An 18,315-nucleotide genomic window follows, 5' to 3' on the forward strand; every position below is an offset into this window, starting at 1 on the left:
AACCTTCCCTGGCTAATCTCACCTAATATTAGGCACTCAAATATCTTCACAGTCTTTAGAAACATGTATTATTGTCAGGGCAGATTTCATATATTGTTCCCCTGTTTTTGCTTCTTTGGCCATTTTTTCTTAGTGTTTTTTTTTTCTCTGAGGCAAGCACTTTAATTCTTTTCCCCTTCTCTCCACCTTCATTGACAGCTGCTGCCTCACCCCAACTTGCTCTCTGCCTCTCACCAGCCTGGCCTTAGCTCTTTTATGACACTACAGTCTCAGGATGGGATATTGACTACCTGATTCCCAGATTGTGTTAGTGATTTGTCTCAAAGTCAATTAAACTCCTTGGAAATCACCCACATCCCTAAATGACCTCTTTACCTTATTCTGTGAACATGCATAGGTCTTGTCTTCTCTCTGGGTCTCTGTTATTCTATCTATACAATTTTTACAATTGTAGCCTCCCCCAGCGTGGTCAAAATCTGTTTATGGAATCAACAGCTTGTGTTTTGTCCTCATTCAGTTGAAACCAAGAAAGATTTGGAAGGAATTATTTTAAAAGACAATTTTTTTCTTCTCTATTGTGATTCTATTGCTGGGTAGGGTGAGGGATGCTTCTTTGCCAAGAAGTAGGGGGAGGAGAAAGGTGGACAGGGCCAAGAGAAGCTAAGAGTGAGGGGTGGGGTTGGGGCAGAGTTGGAAGGACTCTGGGAATAACAGCTAGGTTTCTGACCCTGACCCTTTGGCCAGGGCTACAACTTCCATGGCTTCTGACACTTGTGCTGTCATATCCCATACCAAATAGACCCAAGCATCAGTTGGAGGCTTCCAGGACCTCTTTTTTATTTTTACCCCAAACCACATTTCCAGATGTCTCTGCAGCAAAGTGAAATTCCACACAGACAAGGCTTAGAGAAAAGGAGAAAAACAGAAAATGAAACAATTTTCAGTTAAAAGCAGAAAAAGAAGATGGAGCCCTTAGAGAAGGGAGTATCCCTAAGGAGGTGGGGACAAGGGGAGGAGAAGGGGAGGAGGAGAGGAGGAGGAAAGCAGGCCTGTCTCTTTAAGGGGGTTGGCTGTCAATCAGAAAGCCCTTTTCATTGCAGGAGAAGAGGACAAAGATACTCAGAGAGAAAAAGTAGAGGACCGAAGAAGGAGACTGGAGAGACCAGGATCCTTCCAGCTGAACAAAGTCAGCAGCAAAGCAGACTAGCCAGCTGGCTACAATTGGAGTCAGAGTTCCAAAGACATGGGTGAGTTTCAAAGACTTTAGCATGGAAGATTCAAGCAGGCACAGAAATTTGCAAGAGAATTTCCAACTCTAGGGCTTGGGGTTTCCAATGGTTTCAATGAGTTGTGTTTTTGGCACTTGTTTTATTTAATTCTTTAGCACTCAATTAGGTTAACCCTTTCTCTGCTGTACTGAGAATGTAGCTTTATTGCCAAAGAACTCCAGCAGCACGTGGAGAGTACCATAGGTCCTTGGAGAGAGTGCCCAGAGGGTTGGATGTGGTCATGTGTCCTCCTACCCCCTCACTTCTACCTTCTCTTTTCCCCTGTTCTCAGGCCCTAGTAATGGCTGGGTCAGCTGACAACCCTGGTTCTTCTGGAGACAAATGAGTGTTGGCTAGCCCTCAGATGTATAAAATAACTGCTTGCTTGATAAAAAATTTGGACCCTGTTTAGCATCAGAAGGAAATTGGGGAATTGGGCAAGATGGAACTCAGGCTTGGCTATGGGTGAGAAGGCCAATCTCAGGTCCAGGAAATGAAAATAAAGGCCTCAGTGGCTTTACCATGGGGAGTCAATATGGGTAGCATATGTGTACGTGCATGCAAACGCACACATACATATATGGGTGACCATATCTAGCAAAAATCACAGACTTAGCCTTTCAAAGGACATGATTCAGACTCTAAATTCCTCCTATGACAAGGAAGCTGCTGGGACATTAGCACTCTTACCGACTTGGTTGAGTACTGAAGGCTTCTCCAGGTTCTATGAACAAAGACAGAAGCTATAAGGTCTGGTCTTTGGTAGCGTCTACTTAGAGTAAGATATACAGAGCACAAGGATCTTTGTCCACACAGGATGCCATGGAGACATGTAGACAACACTCACATTTGGCAAAAGAATAGCAGCTTGAATGCATCCTAAATGAAGTGAGAATTAATTGTCCTGTGTATTCACCATCATATGTAGTACCCAGAAGACTCCAGCAACATCCATGGAAAAAGGTTTTTGATTATATTAAGCTGGTGTCAGCCTTTAGATTGTTTCATCCTGAGGGAGATCTTTGAATCATGTGTTTTGCATGGAAAATTAAGAGAGGAGGGCACTGGATTAGAATCAACACAACCAGGTTCAAATCCCAGATCTGCCACTTATGAACTTCATGACCTTGGGTAGGTCACAGTGAATTATCACTTTATCATATGGAAAATGGGGATAAAAATAGTTGCTTTGTCTACTTTCAGGGTTGTAAAAATCAAGTAATAATGATGTGGATGTAAAAATGGGAAAACTCTATAACAATTTTAGATAATGATAATACCAATCATTATACAATAACACATGTATAAGCTGACTCTTAATCTTTCCAAAGTGGTTTGGGCTTTCTTTGTGTATATTTTGTGCACTTGGGTAAAAATCATTTGACCGAGTGTAGCCAGGTGAGAGGTGAATGTTAGAGGAACTAAGTTCCTACGCTTGGTGACATCAGGAACCCTATGTAATGTCAGGGCAGCTGATTAAGTAGATTGTGAATTTAAAAAAATGGAGAGGGAGTAGAGAACGATGCTGAATATTACTTCCTCAGGGGATGAGAGCTGTGAGGAAAAGGCAGGAACAAATGAGGTGACCACAGGGACAGTTCCCTGTTATGGAGGCTGGATGATTGTTTCCAGGGGAATCTCCAAGGGAGATTGCCACAGATAAGGGCACAGTTGAGATTGTATATTGGATCCCAGATTTTGGAGGTGGACAATCTTTGGGCCAGGTGCACATGAGAGTGTAGTCATTGAGTTTTCAATTATTTGGTAACAAAGTATCTTAAGTACTTTGTAAATAATAGAACATATCTAACAAGGAGTGCACTCCAAACATGGAGCACATGGCTGTTTAACGATTGTAGTAGACAAATTATATCATGGAATCTGGGATTGGAAGGAACTTTATTTATTTATTTATTTTTTAAATTTTTATTTATTTATGATAGTCACGGGGGGGGGGGGCAGAGACACAGGCAGAGGGAGAAGCAGGCTCCATGCACCGGAAGCCTGATGTGGGATTCGATCCCGGGTCTCCAGGACCGCGCCCTGGGCCAAAGGCAGGCGCCAAACCGCTGCGCCACCCAGGGATCCCTGGAAGGAACTTTAGAAGCTGCCTCAGCCAACTCTCAAGGCAAAATTCTTTTCTATAGCAGCCAATTAAATGTTCCTATGGCCTCTCCTTAATCACCCCCAGAAACAGAGAGCTCACTACCTCAACCACATAGAATCCTGTAGGATGGGAAGCAGAGAGGAACACTGAATTCAGTATTGTCTATATAAAAGGTTTATGGGGGAAATGATAATTCATTAAACCTTGTCCTGACTTGGGAAGGGGATGTTCCAAATGAGCCTTTGGGATAACAATGGAACTGAAAAAGAGTTAAAGAGCAGTATCTGATTATTCTCTGCTCAGTAACACAATGCCATTACTGAACAGCAAAACATTGGATCCTGCAAGCCTGTTGTCTGAGAACAGTGGCTGTTACCCTGGTAACCAGACTGTGATGCTTCCCTCTAAAGGTGGCTATTTGCTGAGCAGTGTAGTTTTGTCTGGTACAGACTAAGTGAGGGTAGCCCAGAAAAGAAAGAAGTGTGGATACAAAGCAGGGGTCCAGTTTTACAAAATTTTGGCAGACTAACTGAATCCCACCAGGATGGCAAGAATGCCACAAGAATGCCAAGAGCAGAAAATGCCACAAGAATACCAGATCCAAAACAGCATACTCACTCTTCCTACAGACAATGACTAAAATGATATTGACAGCCTTCCCCACCCCATTCCCCACCTTGGCTCTGCAGAGCCAGAGAAACTCTTAGAGAGCCAGGCAGACTGAAATGCTTGCTCTGCTTAGAGGAGCTTTTGCCCTGGCTCTGGGCTATGAAACCTGGAAGTTTACTCAAGAGCTTGATTACTAGAACTACTCTATCAAAACTATGTGAGTAGTAATAAGGTCTAAGAACCCCTGAGAGATGGGTGGGAAGGGACATATAGTGTTTAAATCCATCAAAGCACTGGCACCCAGCCAGTGGCATCTTTTCCCCTCGTTGCCTTTTTTTGTGTTATCTTGAAGCCCTGAAAACCATCCCCAGGGTGTAGTTTTTGGTCTTTAAAGAAAGCAACTGTAGAAATGCCCTCCTTGCCTACAGAACTTCAGATCTAGAGAAGATCAAGTCAGGGCAGTGGCACGATCAGATAAGGTCACGTCAGCATGGAAGGGAAACAGAGTAGATTTTCCTTTCTTTCCCATTGTTAGGGCCTCCCGAGTGCCAAACTTACCTCAAACACTCTGCAAGTACTGATTAATTAATTCCTCCTTGGTTATTTGAAAATGGTCCTAAGAGTGATCTCTCAGCTCTGTATTTGCCTCTGAGCTCTCTGCTAGGCAGAGCTCTGGAAAAGAATCAGTGACATCCCAAGGAAGAGAACAAGGTTTCCCAGATCAGCTTCACACTGCAAACAAGGAGAGAGAAGGAAATGGTAAGAGAGTGACCTAAGGAAGAAGGTATAGAAAATGTTGTCTTTTAGCTTATTGTCAGGTGCTTCTCTTTTACCTCTGCATAATTGGGCAAGATGAAGACAATATGTCAGGGATAGAGTTTAATAATCAAGGTTCTATTCAAACCTCTCAATGTTTGGGTATATATTGGCATCTGTGTGTGTGTGTGTGTGTGTGTGTGTGTGTGTTTGGGGTGAAGTGGGGAGTATAGGAAACAAGTTGGCCCAAATGCTGTTGTTATAGTAATAATAATATCAGTACAACGAATAGGCTGAGATTCCTTTTCATTTAAATTTATCCATAGGACTTGACTATCCATCAGGCTTGGATTCCCATGTCCTAGTGGCTCTAGGGCCCCTTTCCACCACTTGAATGTGGTATAAGTGCTGATTTCACATAGAGAGGACAATATTACAGGCAGGGCTTTGTCTGACCAGAATAAGGCCAGAAGCAAAAGTCTTTGTCTCTGGTACCTCCTGATGATTGTTGTTTTACTCCTAGAACCCACCCACTGATCCCCATCTATCCCCAGTACCAGTCACGGTTGCTTTAGCATCTTGGCCCTGTCAACTGGTATAGGCCCCAATCAAGGAGGCCTCTGTTCATGGAGTGAGGTTAAGGGGTGGATTCTGGGAGGAGGGTAAGACTGTAGTGCAGATTAGAGACTTAGGGAGATGGGGCCAGTTTTTCACTCAATGAGCCTGCCTGTTGTTTAGCTCTATTGTATAAGGTTCTTCTATCTCATCCTTTGTCAGCTGGATTCAAGGGACAGGCTGGGAATTGTGCAAGGCACAATTAGTCTCTTTCTACCATCTCTTTCGATGAAAGCCCTTCCTCTCCTCCCTTTGATAAGTTCCCAGATTCACACTGAATTTCCATCATGGAGCTGGTCCTTAAGGCATTCCCAGGGCATGGGAAAGGAGGGAGGGCTTGGGAGCTCTTGGCTCCTGCTTAAAGAGACAGCATCAGGATCAACATAGTGCCTTGGATGGACAGGGATCTGGATAAGACTAACAATGGTCCTGTTGATCTTTGTCAGATTTCTGTGAAGAGCATTGGTCAGAAGGGCTTGAAGTTCTATCACAAATTGATTAGACTCATTTTGGAAGTGTGCAGATGAATCTAGCCAACACTGAGTATTATTGTCAGGTGCTTCTCTTTTACCTCTGCATAATTGGGCAAGATGAAGACAATATGTCAGGGATAGAGTTTAATAATTATTTAATAATAATAATAATAATAATAATAATAATAAACCCCTTTGCTTGCTTTTGCCCACAGGACTTGGTCATATATATATTTTTTGGTCATATACATTTTAACATAAGTTATAGGTAGCTTTGGTTGGTCTTTGATTCACAGACATAAGTTTGTTCTCCCCAACAAGACTGAAAGGTCATTGAAGAAAGGAATTTGGCATTATAATTCCCTTTTGTTTCTCATAGTGCCCAGCTTACTACAAATATGCTTAATAATTGTACTGAGTCAGGGGCACCTGGGTGGCTCAGTGGTTGAGCATCTGCCTTTGGCTCAGATCGTGATCCCAGGGTCCTGGGATTGAGTCCCACATTGGGTTCCCCACAAGGAGCCTGCTTCTCCCTCGGCCTATGTCTCTGCCTCTCTCTCTGTGTCACTCATGAATAAATAAATAAAATCTCAAAAAAATAATTGCACTGAATCCACATCAAAATAAATGAAAGGAAAACACTGGAAAGGGTTATTATTTTTCTCTATGACCTCTCATCCAAGTCAGGCAGTTTAATCCAATTGAATTGCATTGGGTAATATTATTACTATGTAGTTCTTTTATGCCAACTCTACCATGTGACTGTTGTATTTAGCCTGGAAATGTGAGCATGTCTCTTGAAAGAGCCAAAGAAGTCCACTATTCCTCACAGCCTTCCTGAATCAAACCAATACCCTTTCAACCATGAAGGGTGCTGAAATGGAGAGTTTGTATCTTTAAGCTATGGTTCACACATTCTCAAGGACATTTCTTGGGCTGTGAAAAATCAAAGTGGGCCCAATGGACTTTTCTCAGAATGTTTGAATTGTCAACTACTTTGATGAAGACACTGTTTTTTATAAATTTATTTTTTATTGGTGTTCAATTTGCCAACATATAGAATAACACCAAGACACTTTTTTTTTCATGTTCTGAGGTTTTCCCAGTTGGAATCCAAAAGTTGATTTTTTTGCTTAGTCAGACTGACAGATTCTTCACTTCTGCTGAATTTAAATACCCCCCAGAACCAACATTTCATTTATGAAGAGATATACATGTAATGTGTATACTGATATTGAACTATGTAGAGCTCCAGAATGATTTATCCGGGGCCATTTATTTTCAACTCCATGTTAAAGACTCATTAAAACCTATGTCTTTCTTGTCCCTTGCTTTGAGTGGCAGTGCAACAGAAAGGGGTGCTAAATTATTTGAGGTCTAAGAAAATAGAGTAAACATGCATGTAAAAAGAAAACATATCAGTTGATAATCCAGAGTTGCTTCCAAGGCTTAGCCCTTTATCACCCAGTAAGGACACTACATATGACACTCTCTAGTTATTTGGATGATGATCAAGGGATCAGATACACTAAAGAGGATTTTTCCTTATCTTTACAACCCTGGAGAGGACACCAGCTAAAACTTATAGTGGAATTCCCTGTTTGGCTAGCAAGAGTTCAAGTTCCTTCATCCCTGATCACACCTGAGCCATTTAGCTCTTCCCAGGGTGAAAAAGCTGGGGTAAGTGGCACAGGACGGTCACTTGCTAGGATGGATGGCTGTCCTTACTCTGGGCTAAATAAACAGTTCTGCCATTGTTCCCTGGGTCTGACCCCCTCCCCACCCCCAGGCCTGCAGGCCCCTGCAGAATACCAATGAGGCTCCTGGGATCTCAGGGAAAAACAAGGCTTCTTTGTGCAGCGGAGCTATGGAGGTCTCTGACCAAGCCCTGACCCTGTGCTGGGGAGAGAAGGAACAGAGGGGTCACTGACCTTCTCCTCCCCCCACCCTCAGGCTTCAGAAACCTTCTTTACTAGAAGACTTTAAGAGTTTGGGGGTAGGGAAAAGTTGGATAGACAGAGTAGGAAAATGGCAGCACTGTTTATTTCCAAGCTCCTTTTAACTTACAGGATGCATCTCATATCTTAACCTGTGAGAAAGAGGAAGATCAATTTCTGGAATGTTTCCTGAGAACAATAATCAATTTCAACTGCTGTGTTTTTCCTTCTAGTATATACATGTGTGCATGTACACATTTGCATGCTTGCATGTATGCACATGCATACACACATACACACACACTATGCACTGTGGACCAGCTCTGATGAAGCACCCTTACTAAGCACTAGTGCAAAGTTCATACTAAGTAAACTCTGCCTCCACTACAGCAGCATAGCTACAAACGGATTACTTTCCATAGAGGGCAAATTATCTGACAACAGTTCTTCAGTTCTTGGAAAAGGATGAAAATTCAGTTCTGCTGCAAATATTAGCTATTTACTCTGCTTGCCTTGAGCTTCTGAACCCCATGTCTGGTGTCACATACCAGAATCCTTGAGGAAGAGGCTCTTTGAGGACCAAAGAAGGGCTTGTCATTTTAGGGGATGATGGGTAATAGAATTCAGTCATTCTGTGACTCTGAAAACAGTGATGAATGCTTCTACCTCAACTTTTCCTTCGTAGAGATACTCTGGCCCTTCAAGATCTGTTCATATTGCATCAGCCACACAAATCAACAGATGTTTAAGCACACAGGGCTAAAAAGAAACTGTACTGGTATTAAGAGGGTCAGGCAAAGGACTCCCCTAGTCTTTGCTACTGTGGTATGGACAAGTGAGCTTTGGATAAAAACTCAAACCTAGGGATCCCTGGATGGCGCAGCGGTTTGGCGCCTGCCTTTGGCCCAGGGCGCGATCCTGGAGACCCAGGATCGAATCCCACGTCGGGCTCCCTGGTGCATGGAGCCTGCTTCTCCCTCTGCCTGTGTGTCTGCCTCTCTCTCTCTCTCTCTCTGTGACTATCGTAAAAAAAAAAAAAAACTCAAACCTAGAAATTAGTACAGTTTGCTTTCTTTTTATAAAGAGTTCCAACATGCTTTTCCAAAAGCAACTTCTCAATAGCCAAACTGTGGAAGGAGCCTCGGTGTCCATCGAAAGATGAATGGATAAAAAAGATGTGGTTTATGTATACAATGGAATATTCCTCAGCCATTAGAAACGACAAATACCCACCATTTGGTTCGATGTGGATGGAACTGGAGGGTATTATGCTGAGTGAAATAAGTCAATCGGAGAAGGACAAACATTATATGGTCTCATTCATTTGGGGAATATAAATAATAGTGAAAGGGAATATAAGGGAAGGGAGAAGAAATGGGTAGGAAATATCAGAAAGGGAGACAGAACATGAAGACTCCTAACTCTGAGAAAAGAACTAGGTGGTGGAAGGGGAGGTGGGCAGGGGGTGGGGGTGACTGGGTGATGGGCACTGAGGTGGGCACTTGACGGGATGAGCACTGGGTTATTCTGTATGTTGACAAATTGAACACAAAAAAAAATTTATAAAAAATAAACAAAAGGAACTTCTCAGCACATCAGCTGTATATGTGCATATAATTAATATATACATATTATATATAAAAATATTTCACATATATGATACATGAATTGATGAATAAAATCAGTTAGCACACACACACATTTACACACAATATATATGCATATATATTTGGGATCTGGCCAAGTGGACTGAGGAAGCCACCCTTTCCTCATCTAGTCAGCCATCTACTTGACATTTGTTAAGTTTTGCTCCATGTGGCACTTACGGCATGAGGCTGGTACTTGGGGCACAGCTGTTCTTAGAATCTATGAGTTCTTGTGTGCCTTTCCTGTTTCTCAGAGGCACTGGCATGGGGCCTGGGATAACAGGTCTTGATATCTCAGAGACCCTTAGCACTTTGAGACACCTGTGTTCCCAGGCTCTGGTGTGTTTTTGTCATGCCAGAAAGATGTTTCATGCTTTGCTGACTTTGTATAGAGTCTTTCTGTATCTGTTTTGACAGAACTCCAGTGAAAACCCATGGGTGCAGACATTGGCCAAGCTGCAATATAGGGGCACAAATCAGCCATACAAAGTGTTAAAAAATCATTAAGCTTGCATTTTTATTACTGTGAATAATAGTCACCCTCCCATTACCATCTCCTGCTGTCTACCAGTTTCCTCCTTCACTTTGGACTGCTCTCCATATAATATTCTGCATGAAAAAGAAGCAAGCATTCCATGCAACAAATATACACAATGTTCAGGAATACCCAGGAGCATGCAATTTTCAAAGTTTCCCCCACCTGGAGTGCTCTCCAAGGCTCAAATCCTGTCTGACAATACCAGTATCTCTATCCTGCATCCATCCCTTTGTGGAATTTTTATTGCATTTAACCTCTGTAACCACTTATTTGTCTGCCTGAAATCATTAGTTAAAAATATTAGGTCTACCTAGCTCATTCTTCTCAGTAAACAAAAGATTCACATAAGGCAGTCTATGTCTTTTATGTTTTCATGTCTCTCATCATACCTAGCACAATGCTGGGCATATAGTAAATACTCCATAAGAGCTGATAAATGACTAAAACAAATCAGAATGATAAGAAAGGAGAGGATGATTGCATCATCTCCCTAGCTTGTTACTTTGATGACTGATTTAAAAAAAAAAAACATACATTCTGGGAATTAAAAGTAAGGACTTATTTTTAAGAATGGAACAAAGTAATGGTTTTTGGATCAATCTCACATTCCAGAAGCCTAAAGTTGGAGACTCTCCTGCTTTGGGACTCAGGGGTGACTACTCCATCTGTGCACATGAGCACAGGGCTTGATTGGTTCCACAGAGAGGTATGAGTGGCATGAGCTAATAATGGAACATCCCTGACTTTTTCTCTTCTTCTTCCCCAGGCTTGTTAGAGTGCTGTGCAAGATGTCTTGTAGGGGCCCCCTTTGCTTCCTTGGTGGCCACTGGATTATGTTTCTTTGGGGTGGCACTGTTCTGTGGCTGTGGACATGAAGCATTAACTGGTACAGAAAAGCTAATTGAGACCTATTTCTCCAAAAACTACCAGGACTATGAGTATCTCATCAATGTGTAAGTACCTGTTATCCTACCCCTATCCTATCCTCTCTTTTTCTCTCTCCCTGAAGACATATAGAATTCATTAGTACCTTAGTGATTAGCAGGGGATTAAATGTGGAGCCAGACAGGATTCTTGAGTCTCCCCTCTGTTTGCAGATTTCACTTATGCCCCATCTGAGGTCCTGAATGAGGGGAAAGTGCCAAAATCAGAAAGGGGAGATCTATCTGCCTGCCAGCCCACTTCTCACTGCCTGCCTCCCACTACACTTACTTAGTACCACATGTTCTAACTTCTGCCCATAGGGTAACATTGACTGAGTTGGAGCCTCTGCAGTGATAGGTATGGAGAATTCAAGGAAGGTACAATGACTAGACAGATTGGGGCTGCTGCTCTTGGTTTGACATACCATTTGAGTCTGCTCAGACTCCATACTGAGACTTTTGTGTTCCTAGCACATTAGGCCCCTATTCCTTCATTCCTCTTCCTCCTGGTGTAGCTTCTTTCTTCTTTCTTCTCTGAGGGAACATCTCTGAGGGGTCAGGCCAAGGAGAATAGGACCTCAGTTCTTTAGGTCACAGGGTAAGCAAGGAGCGGAGGAACCTAGCGATTCCTCTAAAGAATCCCTAGCCTCATTTGGGTGCTCACTCAAGTGTCCACCTTACTTATGCAGGAAGGGAACTGTCCTCAATTAGTATGATTTCCTGATATCTTTTGTTTATCTGTTAATGCAGGATCCATGCCTTCCAGTATGTCATCTATGGAACTGCCTCTTTCTTCTTCCTTTATGGGGCCCTCCTGCTGGCTGAGGGCTTCTACACCACCGGTGCAGTCAGGCAGATCTTTGGCGACTACAAGACCACCATCTGCGGCAAGGGCCTGAGCGCAACGGTAACAGGGGGCCAGAAGGGGAGGGGTTCCAGAGGCCAACATCAAGCTCATTCTTTGGAGCGGGTGTGTCATTGTTTGGGAAAATGGCTAGGACATCCCGACAAGGTGATCATCCTCAGGATTTTGTGGCAATAACAAGGGGTGGGGGACAATTGGGCGTGAGTCTGTGGCCTCATCCCCACCCAAGGCTGGGTCCTCTCTAGGGGCCTGGCTTTTGAGTGAGGAAGTGATGGCTACAGCCGAACGAGAAGGTCAGGAAGAACGTGGTGCCCAGCTGGCTTAGCCTCACCTTTCAAAAGTTCCCTAGAAAATTTCATCTCAAAAAATTAAAAGCATAAGTTTTGTGAACACTTCATAAAATCAGACTATTTCTAAGCCATCTGTTGGTATTCCTTTACTTTCCTCTTAGCAAGGACCACAACAAAATTAGATTTGACCACCTAAGAGCCTAAATGCTACTCATGGGATTGAAATGCAGGCACCTGATCTGAGAGGGAGGGTAGATCATGGAGATTAAGTAATTCCACTCCAAGGTGGAATTCACAATATTCTGGGATTCTGCACTGTTGGAGGTCCCAGAGGAAACTAGCATGGATCTACATATTTAATGCTTCATCTTTGTCTGAGGGTTATCCATGCTTCTGGTGAGGCATACATTGCTTTTCAGTCTCTAGAGTTAAGATCTTCTGGGGATTGAATATCTGTGGGTTATGGTGATATTTTTTGTGGCCAGCAGTTGGCTTAGAATGGTTTTGGGATCTGAAATTTAAACCTCCTATTGGCTTTGCTCAGTGACTGTCCCCTATGCCAAGGAACATTTTCTAAGCTCAGCTTAAGGCAAGAAATGGCACGACTTTCTTTCAAGATCTGTTTTGATTTCTTTACATCTTATCTGCCCAAAACAAAATCTCCTGAAGCCTCTCTAACCCAGGGATCCTCCTCACTCCAACCCCCACCCATTCCCCCCACCCTCCATCACACTTGGGGCCAGTTTTCTAGTAGATACTGCCAATGACATTTGGCAGTGGTGTCCTAATTACTAATTTCATTTGGTGGAGATCCCTGGAACCTGGTTTCATATCTGGCACACACCACTCCAGGATCTCCCAGTTTGTGTTTCAATGTCTACAGGCCAATGCTGATTTCTAACCACTCCATGTCAATTGTTTTAGTTTGTGGGCATCACCTATGCCTTGACCATTGTGTGGCTCCTGGTGTTTGCCTGCTCTGCTGTGCCTGTGTACATTTACTTCAATACCTGGACCACCTGCCAGTCAATTGCCTTCCCCAGCAAGACTTCTGCCAGTATAGGCAGTCTCTGTGCTGATGCCAGAATGTATGGTGAGTTAGGGTATTGGGGCCTTACCTTCCCTACCTCCTATGAAAGCACTATATATTTGTTTCTTAGGATGACAAGGGTGATAACTATAGAGAAAAATATTATGGATGCCTGGATCTTACTTTGTTAATCCCTCCCCACTGAAATTGGAGAGATTTCTTCCCTTGGTATGGAACTTCTCTTGGAAGTGGTAGGAGTTTTCTTGGCTGTCCACACTGCTCTAGCCTGGTTGAGAAGCAGTACATTTCAATAACAAACACAAGATTACACAACTGTTCAGTTCCTCCTCCTCCTCCTCCTCCTCCTCTTCCTCCTCTTCCTCCTCCTCCTCTTGCTTCTTCTTTGCAAATCTTTATAAAAGAGGATCCCGATTGTTAGTAGGATCCCACTTTTCAGCCAAGATGATTAAAGATGGAAGAAGGGCTCTCAAAGAAAATCTCCATGGAGCCCACAACTTCTTGAAGCTCACCCTGGTAAACTTGTATGTCTTACTCAGGTGTTCTCCCATGGAATGCTTTCCCAGGCAAAGTGTGTGGCTCCAACCTTCTGTCCATCTGCAAAACAGCTGAGGTGAGTGGGTCATTTGAGTTCTTCTACAATGGAATGGCTAGTACCATACAAATTCCTACCCATGGCCTTTAATTTTAAAAATCAGAGTTGGTTTTTTATGTGTTTTTATTTTTTGCTGGATTTTGAGCATAGATGTTAAAACATCTATTTTCCCTGGAGCTGCATAGAAATCCTTCCATTCCAAGACTTCCTTCCTTAAAGGGGAAATTTGTAGGTTTAGGTAAAGAAAGAGCTTAATGACAAAATCCCCTAAATGAAAAAAATTATTCTTTTAGTTAAAAACCTCATCAAGAAAATGATTTGTGTGTAGAGACACTCATAGGTTTTACAAAACATTTTCAGTTTGGAATCTCTCCATCTCTAATGAGAAGCAAAACAAAAAGTACTCTTGAAAGAGGAAAATACTATATTGGGAATGGATGTCATGTACACATGAGGCAGGGGAATAAGAGTAATCCTGAGGAAGAAGGCAGTAACTTTAAACATTTAAAACTTTAAACTGTGACTTTAAATTTGGAGATCCTGGGTACAACCATAGGGAACCAGTTGATTAGAAATATTTTATGAGTGCTTTATGAGTAGCCTGTGTTCTGGGTGCTATGGGGCTAGGTGCTGTAACATACAGGAGCAGGAGGCCTACACTCAGGGAAGTGACAGTTTAAAGAGGCAGAATTAACACACAGAAAGATATCAACACATTGAGAAAGCTGCATGCATGATCTATAGCAGAGCATATTTTTGCAGTTGCAAGAAACTCTTCTCCCTTTTGCATTTTTTTACAGTTCCAAATGACGTTCCACCTGTTTATTGCTGCATTCGTGGGGGCTGCAGCCACACTGGTTTCCCTGGTGAGTTGTCTCAATGATCTTGGCAAATAAATGGTCCTGGGATAGCTTGGGTACAGCTATGCTCAAAAGCAAAAAGAAAGATTCCTAACCTTGCAGTGCTGGAGAGAAGCACCTGGGAAGAGACAACAAAATGTAGACTGTGAACTGCTACTTTGGGTTGGCAAGGCAGAAAAACTTCAGGAATTAGACAGTAACAAGAAAAGTAGTGTGAGAAAAGAGAAGGTGAGAGATTAATAGTCAGACATGAGAATACTTAGCATTTGCAGAGCATCTAATATTGCCAAGTGCTTTGCAGTCATACATTGCAGTTAATTCTCAACACATCCTGGCCAGATGAGTGACAGGAACAACGAAACATGACTAAATGTGATTTGCCAAAGCCTGGAATTCTATATGCTATCAATATGAATCCACCTTGAGCACTCTCCAGGGGATTTACTTACTCTCCTAGAACACTAGGAGGACCTTCTAGCATTATTAGAATTGTTATCACTACACGTGATGCTATGCTCCAGGTCCTGCTGACCTTGTTACAGTGCAGTCAGTGGGGGGTACATTCATTGTTCAGATTAAAGACCTAGGGCACTGAAGGGTGAAGGAATTTATCTTTAGTCATTAAATCAGTAGTGATAAGGATGAGCTCGCAGAACTCATGGCCCCTACTGCTGAGGCATTTATACAAACTTGAACTGTTCTTCATTCAGTAAAATAAATTGATGCATTCAGCAGAGAGGGCTGTGATGCACATTGTGGCTGTGTGTATGCAGCAAGCAGCTTGTGGATAACTCAGGTCACTCAGACATGTGGATAGGATGATGGCAGAGCCCATGCATTGATCACTTTCCTGAGAAAACCCAGTGCCAGGCTTAGCATGAGTGTGGAATAAATCCTTGTCAGGTTGATTCTCTGGGTCTGAGACATTAGAAGGAAATGTCTCAGAGAGGACTTCTAGTCAAATATGTACGGTGAAAACCTGGAACATGTTGCATTTTGCAGATCAGGGGTTTTACCTTTAACTGATTTTATTTCTACCCTTCCTCATTCCCAAAAGCTTTGGAGGAGGGAGAGCTTTCTTTTCTACTCTCACTCATATTTCTCTTCTGTTTCTACAGCTCACCTTCATGATTGCTGCCACTTACAACTTTGCCGTCCTTAAACTCATGGGCCGAGGCACCAAGTTCTGATCTCCTGTAGAAATGTCCCTTTCTCTAATAGCGAGGCTCTAACCACACAGCCTACAATGCTGCGTCTCCCATGTTAACTCTTTGCCTTTGCCACTGATTGGCCCTCTTCTTACTTGACGAGTGTAACAAGAAAGGAGAGTCTTGTGGTGATTAATGTCTCTCTGTGGACTCTCCCCTCTTACATACCTCTTTTAGTCATTTTGCTTCACAGCTGGTTCCTGCTAGAAATGGGAAATGCTTCAGATGGTGACTCCCCAGCTGCAAGTCACAAAGGAATGGAGGCTCTAATTCAATTTTCAAGCATCTCCTGAGGACCAGGAAGTGTTTTCTCCTCAAAGGGCACTTCCACTGATGGAAACAAAGTGGAAAGAAAGATGCTCAGGTAGAGAGAAGGGATGTATCTGGTCCCCTTGACATCTGTTGGGGCCAAATATATACTCCTTAGTGTACAAAACAGAGAACCTACTCCTTTTTCCCTATTACCACTGAAGATAGAAGAAGAAAAAAAAGAATGCTAACAAAACAATAAGAGCATTTGCCCAAATCTACCTACTGCAGCTGGGAGAAGGGGGTCAAAGCAAGGATCTTTCACACATAGAAAGAGAGCACTGACCCTGATGGTGATGGACTATTTAAGCCCTAACTCAGCCTACTTTATAGCATAAGGGACCATAGTGTCTGTGTAGACCAAGGGGGCAGCTGGCCTTACACCTTATTAAAGAAGAGAAGCAGGGTATTGTCAGCATCTTCTCACTCCCTTCTCCTTGATAACAGCTACCATGACAACCCTGTGGTTTCCAAGGAGCTTAGAATGGAGAGAAATTAGCTCATATGAAAAAAAGACTGGCCTAAGGAACAGCAGTTGTTAGTTGCTAATGGTGTAAACTGACCCAGCCCTCTGGTAGACACAGGATAGATAACTCTTTGGATAGCATGTCTTTTTTCTGTTAATTAGTTGTATACTCTGGCCTCTGTCATATCTTCACAATGGTGCTCTTTTCATGGGGTATTAGCCATTCAGTTACAGAAGATGATTTGAAGATCTTGATTTGTTTCAGAATGATGCATATTTCACATTTTCCAGTTTGGTTATCACTTGTTTGGGGTTGTACCAGAAGGGTCTAGAGAATGATTCTTTGATTATGATTCTCTAACAAAGGAATATTGAACGTTAAACATTGCAAATAACATTTAAAATTGGCTAGTTCCATACATCTACTAGATTTTCTCCAAATTATTCTGCTCTTTGAAGAAACAGAATTGATGAATTTGAACCTCAATTGGAATAACCTATTTGATTGATCTTTTTAAGCTAGTGGGGGGGGGGTGATTTTATTTAGCAGTGTTAACTTGGTGTGTTAAAGTCAGATTTAACATACAGGTTATTCTTAGTATAGACCACATAACGGAATGCCCCAGCCATCAGCTATTCAGTTGGTAAGCTTCCATGGAAATGGAAAGGTGGAAAGAGTTGGAAACCTGAATAATTCCCAGGTTTAAGACTTTTCTTTCTGCATTTGTTAGCTTTGGGTTAAAAAAGAAGAGGCTGATTGGTCTTTATTGAAAGGAAGATTTTACGGATATGACTGTAGGTGTGACTCTTTAGTTGTAAAGAGTTGTTTTGTTTCTTATCCCCCCAAAGTGGTTTCAGCAGTATTTAAGGAGATGTAAGATATTTACAAAAAGGTACTTAATATTTGTTTTTAGACCAATATACAAGATAAGCTTCCAGGATACATAGAGGGAGGAGATGGAAAAGGATCTATAAGAAACCAATCAAGATCAAGGAAAGTGGAATAATCCATATCTTGTGTTTTGTTTTGATTTAATAACATAACAAATAACCAACCCTTCCCTGAAAACCTCCCATGCATACATACACACATATACACACACAAGGAGAGTTAACTGAAAGTGTTTCCTTCATTTCTGATATAGAATTTCAATTTTAACACACATAAAGGATAAACTTTTAGGAACTTATCTTACAAAATGAATTTTATAAAATTAAAGAAAAATAAAATTAAGAATGTTCTCAAACATCGTGTCCTTTGAGTGAATTGTTTTGTTTAACCCCACAATAAAAACTCGAATAATTAGACCTTTATTGTGCTTTGTTCAAGGAGCTTATTTATGTTTCAGGTCATCCATCATTTTCACAACAATTTTCTGAGAAAAAGAATAGATAAATCACTTCTATTTTTTTATAGCTTAGAACACCAAGAAATAGAGTCACAGTAAATTATTCAAGAAAATAAGCACATACCTGAGCTTAGGCTAGAACTCAGGTGGGTTCTTTTGTTCATTTTTGTTTGTTTGTTTGTTTGTTTGTTTTTTGGTAGAACTCAGGTATTAGTACCTGAGAACTTCTACTCAAGTATATATAGCAAATGCCTATATACCTGGACATGCCTGTTTTAAGGTTTCTTTTCTCTTAGAAGTTGGGTTTCAGAGTGTTCTGCTCATTCAGACTCCAATATAGTTACTTTAATATGATAATGGAACCCCAGTCCTGGTGTGTTGAGCATTAAGTTATTGCTACCTTCTCTTTCAATTGTTTGGATATTCCATTAATGAGCCCTTAATGCTTCATAC

The 18,315-nt window shown here is 42.0% G+C and overlaps 1 protein-coding gene across 2 annotated transcripts; it reads left to right on the forward strand.

Moving 5' to 3' along the window:
* Positions 1-1,100: 1,100 nt before the first annotated feature.
* PLP1 (proteolipid protein 1) lies at positions 1,101-17,760 on the forward strand. Of its 2 annotated transcripts, none has more exons than XM_025431579.3 (7): positions 1,101-1,247; positions 10,716-10,902; positions 11,623-11,884; positions 12,952-13,120; positions 13,615-13,688; positions 14,471-14,536; positions 15,649-17,760. In XM_025431579.3, exons 1-7 carry the CDS (start codon positions 1,244-1,246, stop codon positions 15,718-15,720), a joined length of 834 nt encoding a protein of 277 aa, XP_025287364.1. In that variant the 5' UTR covers positions 1,101-1,243; the 3' UTR covers positions 15,721-17,760. The 2 variants fall into 2 exon arrangements, with proteins under 2 accessions (XP_025287364.1, XP_025287365.1); XM_025431580.3 differs by having other exon boundaries at positions 11,623-11,779.
* The last annotated feature ends 555 nt before the right edge of the window (positions 17,761-18,315 follow it).

This window comes from Canis lupus, chromosome X (assembly GCF_003254725.2).
Source record: "Canis lupus dingo isolate Sandy chromosome X, ASM325472v2, whole genome shotgun sequence".
Taxonomy (NCBI): domain Eukaryota; kingdom Metazoa; phylum Chordata; class Mammalia; order Carnivora; family Canidae; genus Canis; species Canis lupus.